The sequence below is a fragment of the Arabidopsis lyrata genome, assembly GCF_000004255.2.
Source record: "Arabidopsis lyrata subsp. lyrata unplaced genomic scaffold ARALYscaffold_5, whole genome shotgun sequence".
NCBI lineage: Eukaryota > Viridiplantae > Streptophyta > Magnoliopsida > Brassicales > Brassicaceae > Arabidopsis > Arabidopsis lyrata.
The window spans coordinates 16,256,866-16,271,708 of NW_003302551.1; the positions used below are offsets into that span (position 1 = coordinate 16,256,866).

The 14,843-nt window shown below is 34.0% G+C and overlaps 3 protein-coding genes, 1 long non-coding RNA gene and 1 other non-coding gene across 6 annotated transcripts; 2 read left to right on the forward strand and 3 right to left on the reverse strand.

The window, feature by feature from the left end:
* Positions 1 to 1,125: 1,125 nt before the first annotated feature.
* LOC9313950 lies at positions 1,126 to 1,734 on the forward strand. The gene is made up of 2 exons (XR_002331945.1): positions 1,126 to 1,238; positions 1,414 to 1,734. It is a non-coding gene; the product is annotated as an uncharacterized LOC9313950 (long non-coding RNA).
* Positions 1,735 to 1,836: 102 nt separating this feature from the next.
* On the reverse strand, positions 1,837 to 5,206 carry LOC9312235 (cell division protein FtsZ homolog 2-2, chloroplastic). 2 transcript variants are annotated; one of them, XM_021025680.1, is made up of 8 exons: positions 5,022 to 5,206; positions 3,935 to 4,553; positions 3,331 to 3,630; positions 3,162 to 3,252; positions 2,653 to 2,777; positions 2,412 to 2,504; positions 2,251 to 2,316; positions 1,837 to 2,147 (listed from the first exon to the last, which is right to left on the reverse strand). In XM_021025680.1, the coding sequence occupies exons 2-8, from the start codon at positions 4,550 to 4,552 to the stop codon at positions 2,022 to 2,024; spliced, it is 1,419 nt and encodes a 472-aa protein (XP_020881339.1). In that variant the 5' UTR covers position 4,553; positions 5,022 to 5,206; the 3' UTR covers positions 1,837 to 2,021. The 2 variants fall into 2 exon arrangements, with proteins under 2 accessions (XP_020881339.1, XP_020881338.1); XM_021025679.1 differs by having other exon boundaries at positions 3,935 to 4,624; positions 5,022 to 5,205.
* An 826-nt stretch (positions 5,207 to 6,032) lies between these two features.
* Positions 6,033 to 7,396, reverse strand: LOC9313951 (protein YIPF5 homolog). The gene has a single exon (XM_021026602.1). The coding sequence runs from the start codon at positions 7,029 to 7,031 to the stop codon at positions 6,255 to 6,257; it is 777 nt and encodes a 258-aa protein (XP_020882261.1). The 5' UTR covers positions 7,032 to 7,396; the 3' UTR covers positions 6,033 to 6,254.
* Positions 7,335 to 7,406, forward strand: TRNAD-GUC. The gene has a single exon. It is a non-coding gene; the product is annotated as a tRNA-Asp (tRNA).
* Positions 7,407 to 11,356: 3,950 nt separating this feature from the next.
* Positions 11,357 to 13,433, reverse strand: LOC9313952 (protein LITTLE ZIPPER 3). The gene is made up of 2 exons (XM_021024047.1): positions 12,753 to 13,433; positions 11,357 to 11,916 (listed from the first exon to the last, which is right to left on the reverse strand). The coding sequence occupies exon 2, from the start codon at positions 11,901 to 11,903 to the stop codon at positions 11,700 to 11,702; it is 204 nt and encodes a 67-aa protein (XP_020879706.1). The 5' UTR covers positions 11,904 to 11,916; positions 12,753 to 13,433; the 3' UTR covers positions 11,357 to 11,699.
* Between the last annotated feature and the right edge of the window lie 1,410 nt (positions 13,434 to 14,843).

A 14,843-nucleotide genomic window follows, 5' to 3' on the forward strand; every position in this document is an offset into this window, starting at 1 on the left:
AAAAGTACCTTCTCACGTGTCGGTATACGGAATTCATTTGTCTCTTCGAAAGCTTTACTTTTTCTTGATCAACTTCTATTTTTTGGTTCCCTTCGTTACATATCTCATGGCCTCCCCTTGAATATGTTCACGTAATTATGTGATTAATTTGAGACTGTGCGCTTACACTTTGATCCAGCAAGAACTAAAGAGTAATATAAGAAATTTAATGCAACTTTCTACAGAAACCATATACGTACCATCAAATGAAATATATGTGTGTCCATATATGACTGTGTGATGTAGATGTAGAATTAATATTTATTGAGATGGAATATTGTGTGTCGTGACTCATTTTGGAAGAAGGAAGAAGGATATATTTAGTGCAGACGTTAACATTTAACCACACTTTGAAGCTTGATCTTATATGGTCCTCTCGCTTTGATATTTTCTGAAATAAGTATATGTAGACGTAAACTCGTGTGATGCGCAAAATAAAAAATACATAGCGGTACTATGTTTTGAAAGGAATTAATTATCTTTGTTTGTAATCGAACATCACCAATTAGACTATTCATCACCAAGTAATAATGTCATGCTCAAACCCTATTATTTTTTCAATCGAATGTTGAAAAGTCTGATCCTTGAAATTGTCGAGATCATGTTTTTAATTTTTTATGTCTTAGGTCTCTCTATAACTGGACTTGCTCCGGGTCGAAACTCTAGTTTCAATTTTTTTACTTTTTTTTTGTTAAAATGTGTGTTTTTTTTTGGTTTTAAATGTTGAGCACCAGGAGATGTTATTTACCCAAATATATGATTGACATAAATTGTATTTTCATACAAATTAGTTGATCTATCGTACAAAAAAAAAATACTGTGAATGGTTTAACCAACAATAATATACATGGGATTATGGGAACCTCCAAAAGTCTTGCATCCATATATAATTTACCCAGCTAGGTTCATAAATTTTTAATAATAGCTATTTGTTTATTGAGAAGATGTTAGATATATATGGCTGATGTACAAAACCGCGTTTTCACAGCAAACAAGAAGTCGTCAAAGTTTGACTTCAAATTTATTTATTCACTAAACGTTTGATTTTGTCTGCTTCAATTTATATATATATACACCACTGGTCGTCATGTGAGGGAGAAGAACAATGAAAATGAAGAAAACAACCACACAAGCTTTTCTTCTTCTATGTTTGCTTCATATATTTCTATGTCTATCCTTTCAGGCTCGTGTCCACCAAGGTCAGTCTCTTCTTATTTTTAAGCAACGTTTTGAATGGTTGCAAATTTGCAATTGACGGTATTATTTTACAAACTGATTAGTTCGTGCCTTATATTACAACCATTTAAAACCCTAATTATCTGTTTTTTTCGTCTATTTAATCTCTAATTATAATTGTTAACATGTTATTAAAAGGTAAACCTGAGATATGCGTAAGACCCTCCCCACCATGTGGAGATTCTCCCAAGGGAGGTGAAGATACGCCGGCACGTGATTATAAAAAGCCTTGTAAACCCATTCCAAGACCTCCTCCTCCTCGAGATTGCTAGCAACGACAAGCCTACCACATCTATAACATCAATGTTTTGTTTAGTAACCATTCATCGAGACTAATTTATTTGCACGATGTACCAATAATATCGCTTTAATTATGCCTTGTTTCTTTCAAAACTTCTATGTATTTGTAGCAAAAAAAATAACTAAAAGATGAGAATAATAAGGATGTTGTAGAGGTTACGTAGTTACTGGTAAAATTCAATTGCACCCATAAGATTGATTTAAAGTTTTAAACAGCCTAAACCATTTTATTTTTCTATCCATTTATCCAAAGGCAAAATCTTGAAACAGAGTGGCAGAGACTGAGATTTATCATCTGTCAAGTCAAATAACATTATTATAGTACTATAGTAAAATCATTTCTAACAACCTATTAATGAATCACCAGAGAGGCAATTTACATAGCCACACCAAATCATTCCTTCTCCTTACATTCAACAATCTTATGTAGAGTGATCAAAGTGGGTCTAGAGGCGAGGATAGCGAGAGCGACCTTTCTTCTTCAAGAACTCTGGGATCTCTATGGAACTGCCTTCAGTGAATGATGGAGAAGGACGTCTTGTGGCTCCCACTGATGCATCCGCTTGCGTCGCCTGTATTTTCATGTAGCATTAAGAGAGATTACAACCGAAGTCTTGTTAACATTTGATGTAAGAATCGGCTATGCTGTGTGTGTCGAGGGAGACAAGTGAATACCTGAAGTGGCCTCCCTTCTCCTTCTTCTTGGCGTTTGAAGCCGGTTGCTATTAGGGTAATACTTATCTGACATGACGAAAAAGTTTTTCAAATAAATTAAGCAATATGGGTATCTCAGAGACTATATGTTAGAAGAAGATCCAAGAAAGAAGAATACTTACTTGACCACTATAGGATGGATCTACCACAGCACCAAATATAAGATTCGCTGTAGGATCAACGAGGTCATAAATCACTTCTGCAGCAGCATTTACCTACAAATCGTTTCCCCGAGAGTCAAAATAGAGCATCACAACGTTATAAATAACATGGGACTGAAGTTCTTTTCTAAATTGTGTAGGGAAGAAACCAAGTGATTTCTAGGACAGGAAATGGACTGAAAACGCAGAGAGGGAGAAAGACCTCGAACAGTGTTAAGTCACTTCCACCGGTTATATTCCAAACAATTCCAGTGGCTCTCTCAATGCCAATATCTAACAAAGGTGATTGGATCGCGTTTAATGCAGCATCTCTTGCTCGAGTCTTTCCTGCTCAAATAACAGTATTGCCTGAAAGAGTAAGCATGATGATGCAACCAAAACATAGCACTAAAATAGTTCAGTAGACCAAACATTATTAGACTGGTTCCTTTGTTACGGTTAAAGAGTGCCAAATCTATAGTCAAATTAACCTACTCAGCTACATCTGTAGTACCAATTTTCAGTAAATTGAATACTTAGCAATTTAGTTAACAAACATATGCGGTTTACAAAAAAAAATAAAGTTAACAAACATATGTATATAGCGTCACCTATATTAGTCACGGGGTTCTTTAAACTGCCTTCTAATTGCCCTTTGTTACTACGTAATCGTGCAGCAGAGAGAGCCTATCAATAAAATAGATTCAAATCCAAAGAACACTCTACTCTTACCTGTTGCAGTTCCTATTCCCATCAACGAAGAACCTGCATTTGCCATTATAGCCCTCACATCAGCAAAATCCACATTGACCAATCCAGGGATCTGCAATGCAAACAAAAAAAAGACACCTGTTAGACATTTTATATAAACATGGGGAATAAACACATTACAAAGCCATACCGTAATGATATCAGATATTCCACGGACTCCTTGACGAAGTATATCATCTGCCAGATTAAATGCTTCTGTAACTGGAGTAGACTGAGAGACTGCTGCTAGCAACTTGTCATTTGGAATAACAATGAGAGTGTCAACATTATCTCTGAGGGCTGCAATCCCTTCCTGAGCCTGGACTGCTCTTCTCCGTCCCTCAAATGAGAAAGGCGTTGTGACAATACCCACCGTCAATATACCCATCGCTTTTGCAACCCCTGCAATTATAGGAGCCCCGCCTGTGCCGGTTCCACCACCCATTCCAGCCTAGAAAAATAACAAGACATTTGGCTAGCAAAGCTTGCAGTGACTTAAAGATCTAATCTTACATTAAAATCTATGGAGGCAGCAAATTCACACTATAACCCATAATTGGTGGTACTTTAACCCGGAAAGTATTCTATGATCCAAGACATAAAGCTCACTTGTAATCGAAACCGAAACCCACCAAAAATTCAATAAAACCGACATAATATTGCAAACAGCGAATCTGACCCGTAAAACTTCTCATTTGTAATCTATATTTTGCTATAGAAATAACTAAAAGTGAAAGTAATAGTGATAGACATACTGTGACAAAGACCATATCTGAACCATAAAGCGCTTCTTGGATAGCTTCTTTGCTTTCTGTAGCAGCATTCATTCCAATCTCTGGATTACCTCCAGCACCTAAACCTCTAGTCAACTCCTTACCAATCTGTAACCTATTGTCTGGGAAAACCGGAGACATTCTCATTGCTTGAATATCGGTATTTACAATCCAAAACTCCACACCAATCATCTCACTCTCGATCATACGATTCACAGCGTTTGAACCACCACCTCCAACGCCAATAACTTTTATCCGTGCCTCATTGTAAGTGTTTGGAGTAGATAACTCATCCAAATCCTCAGTAATGGGAACACTAGACGTTTCTTTTCTTGGGTTGAGCATTGATATCTCAGGGTGGAGATTCAAGAAAGAGTCTTGGCTTTGGAAATGGCTCGGACTATGAGAATTCAGAGAGTTTCTAATTGACGAAGACTCGGATTTATGAGCAGCAACAACTCGATATCTTTTAGTACCATCACTCATTCTTAAGCAACCAACCCTGGTGCCTAGATGATTTTCCGGTAACACACTCTTTCGAAGAACAGTGAGCACCCGAGAATCCGGAGGAGTTAAACAGGGAGAAACATAAGCTGCCATTCTGAAACCACAGAAGCAACCAAAGATTTTTCAAAACTCCAATTTCACTGGCGGGTTTTTACTAACAAAGACCTGTTCACAAGAGGTCAACGTCAAGTAATAAACCAAGAAGAACATAAACGAAAAGTAACATTCATAATCTACACTCTACAGTATTATAGTCGGAACTCAGTTGCATCTGAAGCGAAGATACTTGTAACGAACAATCAAATCAACAAATATTACAAAGAAAAACTATAAAAATTCATTGAACATAAAAACAAAAGCAAAATCAGTAGCATCATCTAAGATAATGCTTCAATTTGAATCAGAAAACTGCAATTGACGCACCGTACTATTATAAAATAACGATATTGAAAATGGGGAATTCCAAAATTTTGTAAAACAGTACACGAATACAAAAAAAAAAAAGCTAAGACATTTCGATGATTGCGCAGAACTACATTAACATGTAAAAGAGGAAGAGAACCTTAGCAGCAGCAGCAGAAGAGATTTCGAGCTACAAATAAAAAGAAAAGAAATGGGAACCAAAATGAATGGAGGGTTTTTGGTGTTTTCTGGGCTCAGAATCTCTTTCTCGATCACATAAAAGTGGATTATGATTTTGATTTTGCTCCTAATTTTAATCTGTTTCAGTAACTAAATTCATCTGTTAAGTTGGTGAAAAGAGACAAAAACGTTGGCCGACGGGAAGAAGGCGATGAAGAAAATGAATTGTTTAATAAATGGGCCCAAATGTTTTCTTAAAGCCCATATAACGTTTCGGGCCTTTAACAGTCATACGAAAAATTTGCACAGTTGAAGGGATCTTTGCATGACTAAAAAAGAGGTAGTGCTCATGTAGACCAGATAACTGAACCATGAATGATGAACGTTAACAAGCCACAATTCTACAATTCAACATTGTTTGTTTGCGCTTACATTTATTTTCGATGCCATCAATTGTGCTTGAAACAATCGAAGTCTGAGAGTTCCGCTATCTCTTTTACAGTGCCAGGCCAAAACTCGTTATTATATCTTCTGATCAACTTATGCAATTGCTCTAATTGTAGCTATACGCAGTCCAAAGTTCACCTCTATTACTTCCTCTGAAACCTCAATAACACTTTCAAGCCAACAATCTTATTTTTCTCCCCAATTGCTAAGGAAATTCCGCTGATGGCAAAAAGTTCATCTTACTACTTTCTCGCTAATAGAACAACCTCAAGCCAAACGACTCACACACTTCTCTCTACTCACTTTTATATCAATATATCATCGTAGTTGAAGCAACCTAAGTGGCTTTAATCAAAACATCTTAGTTCTTAGTGACTTCCTTCCCATAACACAATTGGCCTTTAACAAATCAGAACCATTCTAAGCTCTTCTAAGTTCAAGTAATCTACACTAAAACTGCATTCGTTTAACACATGTATGCTCATTTTTGTCACCAAATCTAATTCATGTCAAGCTGTCACAGAGAACCACAAAGGGATGAATATAGCATAAACGTTTCGAGATTTCTAATCGAAAGAGATCTATAAGAACATCAAATCCAATTACTTAAACCACATCAACAACAACTTCCTCTAAAATTATCAAAAAACCTTTACAATGTCTCAGCTATTTCACCACAAACACTTTTCAAGATTTCACATTAAGCTACTCCGTAATGGCACCGGAAAGATCAACAATCCATCTATCAATATTCGAAAGCAAGGAATCAAAAGATAACGAGAAGCGAAAACAAAGTATAGATCAAGAAACAGGCATACGATATCAATCCACGGTGCTCTTCTCCTCCATCAGCAAGAGACACCACCAGATTAGAACAAGCTCTAGTAGCCCACAACACGAACGCCGCACCGAGCACAAACCGAACCGGACCTGCACCTTGTGGCAAAAACAACGACACCGCCGACAAAATCACAACCGGAAGCAGAGAGTAACCAACTAAGCTCGTACAAGTATGAAGATTAAGATTCCCATTTCGACCAGCAAGCATATTGAAGACAATGTACAAGAAGATAGACGAAACAACAACCCAACCAAGTATAACACCAAACTGAATCTTCCCAGCGAGAAGCTGAAATAAGCAAAGCGCAAGGTACAAGAAGATCGGACCCGAGAGATCTGAATCTTTGTGAACAGTCTGATTAATCCTGAAGGGATTAAGAATCGATCTAGTTTTCTTCCAGATTTGATCTGGATGGATACCGAGCTCGTCGAGTAAAGGCTCCTCATCTTCAAACGAAGCAGAGACTCCTCTACCGAAAGATGAAGAAGAAGAGATTGTTCCGCTGAATGGTCCGGCCGGCATTGAAGTGGCGACGGAGGATCCGATTTCAGACGGCATGAAAGGGATTGAAAATGAACCGGGGGAAGAACGTGGTGGTTGGTAAGGAGCTGTGGGAACTCGGCGTTGCTGAACATTTGCGGTGGCCGGAGATGATCCACTGGGAGGGAAAACAACCGGTGGAATTGGGAAATCCTTCGTCATCCTCTTTGAATGCTTCCACCAATTTGAGATCCTTAAATTCAGATCTCGGAATTGAAGAGAGGGATTCGAATGTTAGGGGTTTTTCAATCGGATTTGATTTGAGAAAGTGAAAATTCCAGTATCAGGCGACTTCCTGATGTGTAAGGGCATTTTCGGTAAATCAGTGTAAGTGAGTTACTAATGATTTGGGCCTTATAAGGGCCTTATCAGGCCATTAATTTGTAGTTTCGAACAGCCATGGGTTTAACTACTGATTACTTAAAAAGTAATTTTAATGAATGATTTGATTGTTTAAGCAACAAGGTCGTTGTAGTATAGTGGTAAGTATTCCCGCCTGTCACGCGGGTGACCCGGGTTCGATCCCCGGCAACAGCGAATGTTTTTTTTTTTTACTGAAATCTTAACCATTTATGAAAGTCATTTTATAGAATTTGTATAAATCAATGATCCGGGTTCGATCCCCGGTGACCCGGGTTCGATCCCCGGCAACGGCGAATGTTTTTTTTTTTTACTGAAATCTTAACCATTTATGAAAGTCATTTTATAGAATTTGTATAAATCAATGATCAATAGATTTATTCGAAGTTGCCTTTCTAAAGTTCATGATTCTCTCTACTTCTTTTTCTATCAATCTTAGCTTCCTTAATTTGCAATAACTAAAAAAACATTAGCTCACTCAATAATTATTTAATTAATGGTAAAATGTGTAAAACAAACACACTAGCAGAGTTCAAGGTGGCTGGCTTCATGGCATCGTCAAGCGTTTTGTCATACCGAGTGGTTTACCTCCGCGTTGGAACGCGTTAGCCCTTGGATCTTTAGATCCATTTATCCATTTTTCAGTTGTATTTTCTTATTTTGTTGTTTTTCTATCCGGGTGTTGCTTGATGTTCAAGAAAGAGCAGCCCGTGAGTACTTTTCTTCTCATGTAAGTTTATCGGTTTCTGTATGGCTTTCTTTAGCAGAGAATCCTTTATCCGTAGCTTAATAAAATGGTGTTTGAGGAAAAAAATAAATTAACATGTCTTCTCTAAACTTGAAAGTATTTTGTTATTTTGTTCTGTTTTTTTAGTGTTATCTTGATCTCTACAAACTCAGATTTTCTTAATGATGTTTTGCAGAGTTGCAATATTATTACCTTTATTTTTTTCCTCACAATATTATTACTTCCAAGAGTAAAGATTATGAAGAGCAACTGCAAAAATATAATTTGCATAAGTTTTTTTTTATTTTTTTTTGAAAAAGAATTTGCATAAGTTGAGAGTGTAAATGGTAACATGAAAAAAATATTCAGCCAGATTCAGCAATTCCGCAGTTACCATTTGCATAAAACTAAATTCAGCCAGATTCAACAGTTTTTCCAACATCAACAGATACATAGTATGTTCATTTCAGATAAAAATTTGGATTATAGCAATTCACAACTCGAATTAAAATATTTTTGGTTATTAAAAATTACACATCAAATTTATATTTTAAAATAAGTTAGATCATACAAATACGATATATGAATAATTCATACACATAAAATCATTACCAGAATAGATAAGAAACATATTTATGTTCAGATATCTATAGATAAATTTAGATAATTTTAATAAATTTTAGATACTTAAATATAATTTTCCAAATTTTTGCAAAAAATAACTCATACTTATGCTAAAATAATATTTAAAATATCAAATTAAAAAAATTGTTAATCATCCTAATCATATTAAGGATTTAAACTACTAGAGAACAATGAAAAATCAATAAGATAATCTATACTATATTATCATGTTTATTTTTAAATTAATTTTTCAATAAAACTTTGACAAAGCTTTCTATTAATTAATTATATCTTTTTAATAGTTCAAAAATTAGATTTGGAAGAACAACTCAATTTTGCTAAAAAGATATTAATTCTAGTATTTATTTATTGGTATAAGAGTTAATTAGACAATTAGATAATTTTATCTATTTTATTTAGATATTTTTCTTTAGTTATTCTATTAATATTCGTAATTATTTGACGATATTTCAGTTAAAGTCTTAATTATTTTTACAGATTCTGCTGAAAAGCACAAAAAAAATCAGCTAGATTCAGCGGTTACCATTTGAAAATGTAAAAATTCAGCCAGATTCAGCTAAAAATCACTAAAAATTCAGCCAGATTCAGCAATTCAGCCGGATTCAGCCAGATTCCTCAATTACCATTTAGACCCTGAGAGTCGAAGATATTATAACATCGTAACTCAAACCTATAACATATTGTCCGGTATCAAGCTCTAGGTCTCATAAATAAGAAGTGAGGAAATATAATGATTGTAGAAATTGAAAACCAGAGGTCCATAATTAATTCTGACGTCAGATGATGATGCCTTGCATGGTCTTCCAAAGAGATTTGGAGTAATCATAAATCGGACATCTCTAAAACCTGAGATTTCAAAGTTGACTTCGAGTTTGCCTTGTTTTATGATTTATGATGATGATTCATTTCGGCCAATTATATCATGATGGTTCTCGTCGCCTCAAATTTGTTTTTTCACACAAACACTCGAGTTCGATGCGACATCTTTCTTGTTTTTCTAGTTTATTTTTCTATAACACGTTTTGGTTTTCAAGAACAGACCATATATGTTTACTAATGTTTTGTATCCGTATTTGACATGTTTATAATAGATGTTAAGTATTTGCAAAAAATTGTCTATTTACGCATTATTAGCTCCGTTTTATTGCTTGTTATTTGTGAATTACTTGTGGGATTTTTACAAGTTATTTCTAGGGTAATTGTGAATTACATGTCTGATCAATCTATTCGTTTGTAATCTAATTTAAATTAGATATTTCTATTAAATAATTATATATATAAAAGAATTATAAAAGTAGTTGACATAAAGCTTATGCAAGCAATGAAAAATCAAAAGACTGACAAATAAACAAAGCCAATTATTTATTTTTTATGCTTCTTACTTCACTCGTAATTTATGGCTTAAAAATGTAATAATACATGTTTTTTGGCTTAAAAAAATGTAATTTATGTTATTCACTTATATTTGTTTTTCATAATTCATTAGAAACAAAGACAAATGTCAACTGCATTTAAACTATTGTATCTTAATAGGGTATAGGGTATAGGGTATAGACGTATAGTACATAATTGGTAAGATCTAAGTAAATAAACTAATGGAAAAAAAAAAGAAGCAAGAATTAATGAATGGGCTCCAACAATATTAGTTTTTTTTTTTTTTTTTTGTCTAAAGCTCCAACAATATTAGTATGTCCTTAAATTTATCAAGGTTTTGTTTACGACAATATGTAAAGAATTTAGTGTCATTATAAAAGTTTTAGAAACCAAATTATGGTAGTCCAATTTGAAAATACTAAAGTTTTTAATGAAATGTGAAGAATTGTTTTTTTTTTTTTAAAGGTGAAATGCTGTGACTTGATGTTTATGAAGTAGGAGTAGAAAAAACAGAAGTCAAATAAGATCAGAACTCGTAGTTTTATTAGTTTTTCAAACGAAAATGAATAGTTTTTTGACTAATAAAATTGTAGGGGGTGTGATGACGTCCCATAGAATCCGAATGAAAAGCCCCTTGTCTCTCATGTCTCTGCACATAGCCGCTTGAATTTCACATGACACCTTGTGCCCTCCTTTTTCTTATATTTTCTAAATATAAAATCGATATCCAAACATATATCGGGAAAATTAATTAGTTTTTACATAACAACTTTTTTCTAACTTTATATCCTAACAGCCAAAAAAACTTTTGATATAAACCTGAGTGACTTAAGTTTATCATTCATATTCAAACCCAAGAGTGTATATACTGTATGTGTAAATTGTAGATTATCATCGATTTTGGTGTATTTAGAGCTATACTATTTTGATATTATCCAATCTGAGGTTTTATCCAGTATAACTGTTGTTGAAGATAATGATTTACATGACCAATATTATCAACAACTAGTTTGAACCATAATAATTAAAATGTTCAGATGCACATGGCATAATAATTTAAATCATTTCAATTTAGGATGTTAGGATAAAACTTTCATCACGTGACTTGAACTTGCTACAACACAATTGAAGTTGTTTTCTTCCTCATTTCCTCTAGTATCCTTGAAAATTACTTAAAACCTAATTATACAGAAGTAATGCTTGCTGAATTAGAATCAATTCAACGATGTAATTTTCATTTACTCTGAAAATGCCATGGGCAAAATGGTCAAATATTTCTTATTCTTGCCAAATGATGTAGTTCTATATTGAATGTTTTCTGTTCATGGTTATAAAAGAAATTGAATAACTTGTCCCCATTTTATACGATACATTAAATTGATTGATATGCACTCGACAATATTTGATAAATAGAGCAAAGGTACAAAATGTTAGTCCAAGAATCAACCATATCCTAAAGTCCCAACCCCACACCGGAAGATCTTTAATTAACATAGAAAATAGAAACAAAAGTAAAAAATATGACTGAGAAGACTAACGGAGAGACACTGTCTTCTTGTAATAAAACAGAATCTTCTTTTCATAATAACTACTACAGTACTGGATACTACTTATCTTCCCTACATTACACCAAACAAAATAAAAATAATTCCAAAAGGTTGGGTCTTCTTCTTTTCCCTACGAATTCCAGCTCTTTTGCTCTAACACGTCTTCTTGATTTTAAATCAAGATTGTCCAGAAGCAGAGCTTGATTTGTTGTCATTGTTTGATCCATTATTAGGGTTCTTAGTTTTGGAGAGTTTTTGTTTGAGTTGAAACAAAAGCTGTTGATTTTCTTGATTCAGAAGCTCAGCTTTCTTCCTCAGCCTCTCGTTCTCTTTCATTATGTAACAGTTTTCTACATACAGCTTTGAGTTTAGCCTCTCCATTTTTGCTTTCTTGCTACAAGAAGAAAAACAAAATTATTGTAAGAATTTGAAAAAGAAAAGAGAAAAAGAGAGTAATAATATCAATAAAACCAAAGCTTGTGTTATGATTATTATTCATGTTAAATCATTACATCACACATGGGTTGTGCAGCTTCACACGTCGGATGTGAATTACATTAGGGAAAATTATTTGTCGCATTTATTTCGTTTTCATGTGAATTTTTTTTTCTTCTTTTTATGAAATCAATGATCAAAGAGAGAAGAACATGATTATAAATTTGTATTGAGGATAAAAAGATAAAGCTAAGAAAGAAAGAAAAGGATTGAAGAAAAGAGATAAAAACAAGTAATCATGATGATATGCAGTAATTATAAATGTTTTAACCTCTATGGACAGAGAGAGTAATGATTATATGTGAAACGCTGGTAAAAAACAGAGTAAGCAACGAAACAAAGATGGTGATCGTAGCAATACAAACTATAAAAGAAAATATCAAACAAATTTTTCTTTATTTCGGTTGCCCTTGTCTCAAAGAAAAGGATAAAGATTCACTTAAAATTTTCCATCATTGAGGAAAATATTAAAGATAAAAGAGTTTTACATGTAAAATAAGGAAAGAAATCAAGGGTTTGTCTTCACGTTAGTTATACGTGTAACGTTACTACATAACTATTGTCTTAACGTATGAACGCAAAAGCAATAGAAAATTAGAAACAGAGCAAGAAACAGAAACAGAGTATGTAGAGAAGAAACCATATCTTATGGTAAATCATTTTTTGAAAGAGAACTCACGTAAAACTTCTAGAACACAAAGAGAGTGAGAGAGAGAAGGAGAAGAAAGGTTATACCTTTTGGGAAGAAGTGTTGAGAAGCAGAGTTAACAAAGAAGATTGAGAGAGAAAAGAGAGACGCTATTTTTTTGTGTGTGTAGAAGGTAGAGGGACAAAGAGAACAAAGTGAGACACTGTCTGTTATATAGATCCCCAAAAGCTAAAGAAAGAGAGAAAGAACCTTCTCTCTCCTGACACAACAATCATGCATTGTGTTGTGTTTCTGCATAGATGGCGGCCGCGAGAAGAGAGAGAGAGAGAGAGGAGATTTGTGCATATTGCGTCATGTGAATGATGATGCTATATTAAAGAGAAAGAAGTTAGAGAGAGAGAAGTAAAAAAAAAAGAGTTTTCTTGCTTGCTCTTCTTTCGAAATTGATCTTTAGGGATATTTTCGTAATTCCCAAGGTCGCCTAAACCCTTCTCGTGGCTCTTCATCGTATTCGTCCTCTAAACAGAAGATTCGGTTCACAGAACTAGAGCGAGGGTATTTAGGTAATTGTGGTGGAAGTGGTCAGAGAAGGGTATTATTGTCATTTTATAGGATTATGAGAGGGCTATATTAGTTAGTAGAAGAGGCCATCGACCTCTAAAGATTCGCAATGATGGTAAAGATTGGTTCGAACCATCATCCTTCATGATTCAATTTCAACCGTTTTGGACCATTTTTAAATGCTCTCTTTCCTCAACTTATGTCCCGGTTTGCTCAATATTGGTTTAGTTCAATATTACACTCCACAATGATTATGTTTTAGATTATTATTTCGAATACAAATAGTTTCCTTTGTGTGTTGTTAAAATTTTTATTTATTTTGTAAAACATTCGTAGTAAACCACAATTTCAAAATGCAAATTTCTTTTTTTTTCCTCGTATATTGTCTCAGCATTCCTTATTTGGATAAAGATATGATATAATTATGATAGGAGAAAAAAAGAAAGAGAGAAATAATGAAGAAGAAGAGTATTTGGACTTTGGAGCCGTAAAACCTACAAAAAAAATAATCATGGATCATAAGTGTTGTAGAACGTGAAACATCATAAACAGTGAGGTGGTTGTTTTTGGATGTATTTATGACTCTCTTTTTTCTTTTCGTAACTTCACATGCCTCCGTTTATAACTCGTTCGTTTGCCCATAATTTTAAATTTACCACCCCTGAAAAGAAGATGACTACAATTTCACGTTTATGTAAAACTACTTTAATTTGCTTGTGTATATATCTTATAGTTATACGGCTTCTTTAACCTTCTTTCGCGGAATAAATGTGAGAAATTGTGTGTTTTTTTTTTTCAAAAAGATTTGTAATATGTTGATTTTAGAAGTTAAACAAACTGAAACACAATTAGTATTAGGTAGGTGTGTCTTGAAATGGAACTAAAGAGTGGGTGCACTTGCCTATACCCAATGTTCAAGAAAGCGCTAGGCGCTAAGCGGGCGGTGACCTAGTGCCTAGCGCCTAGAACGCCTAATCGGGGCCTAGGCGATTTTTAGACGGTTTAGACGTTTATAACATAAAACATTATATATATGATATTATATATAAAAGCTATATAAAGTATCTATATAAAACTAAAAATTATGAAAATATAAACAAAAACTAGATAAAACATCTATTTATATTTATATTAAACAATGTATGAATATTTATAACTATATATACATAAAAAACTTAATTAAAATTGAAAAAATACACTAAATAAAATCTATGTAATTTTAGGCGGTCAAGGCGGTTATCTAGGCGTCGCATAAGAGCCTAGCGCCTAGTCGGGGCCTAGGCGACCGCCTAGACCGCTTTTAGAACACCAAAGGTAATGATTTTAAAGGTGTAAGGAGGCTTCGTTTCTTGCTGGCGTGTGCAATGGCGTTTCTGCCCCTTGATTGCTTTGGTCTAAGTTTGACAATTTGGTTTGGTGTCGGTTTATTTATAAATGAAATTTGGATTTTATAAAAATATTTGGTTCTCGGATTGATTTTGGTTATCTATAACCCATTCGGACCAATTTTTCACAACCCAAAATAGTTCAAAAAATCAAAATAATTAAATGAAACACTAGAAAATTCGAATGTCAAACGAGTGTTTATTATACTGGGGATGCGCCTTTACTTAAGT

What these genes read in the sequence shown, in the direction of transcription:
- LOC9312235 (XM_021025680.1), bottom strand. Translation starts at nt 4,552, where the DNA reads ATGGCAGCTTATGTTTCTCCCTGTTTAACTCCTCCGGATTCTCGGGTG. An exon ending in GAATATCTGATATCATTACG is followed by an intron (nt 3,253 to 3,330) that starts GTATGGCTTTGT and finishes TTTGCATTGCAG; the next exon opens with ATCCCTGGATTGGTCAATGT. An exon ending in GAGAAGGGAGGCCACTTCAG is followed by an intron (nt 2,148 to 2,250) that starts GTATTCACTTGT and finishes ATGAAAATACAG; the next exon opens with GCGACGCAAGCGGATGCATC.
- LOC9313952 (XM_021024047.1), bottom strand. Translation starts at nt 11,903, where the DNA reads ATGGAGAGGCTAAACTCAAAGCTGTATGTAGAAAACTGTTACATAATG.
- LOC9313951 (XM_021026602.1), bottom strand. Translation starts at nt 7,031, where the DNA reads ATGACGAAGGATTTCCCAATTCCACCGGTTGTTTTCCCTCCCAGTGGA.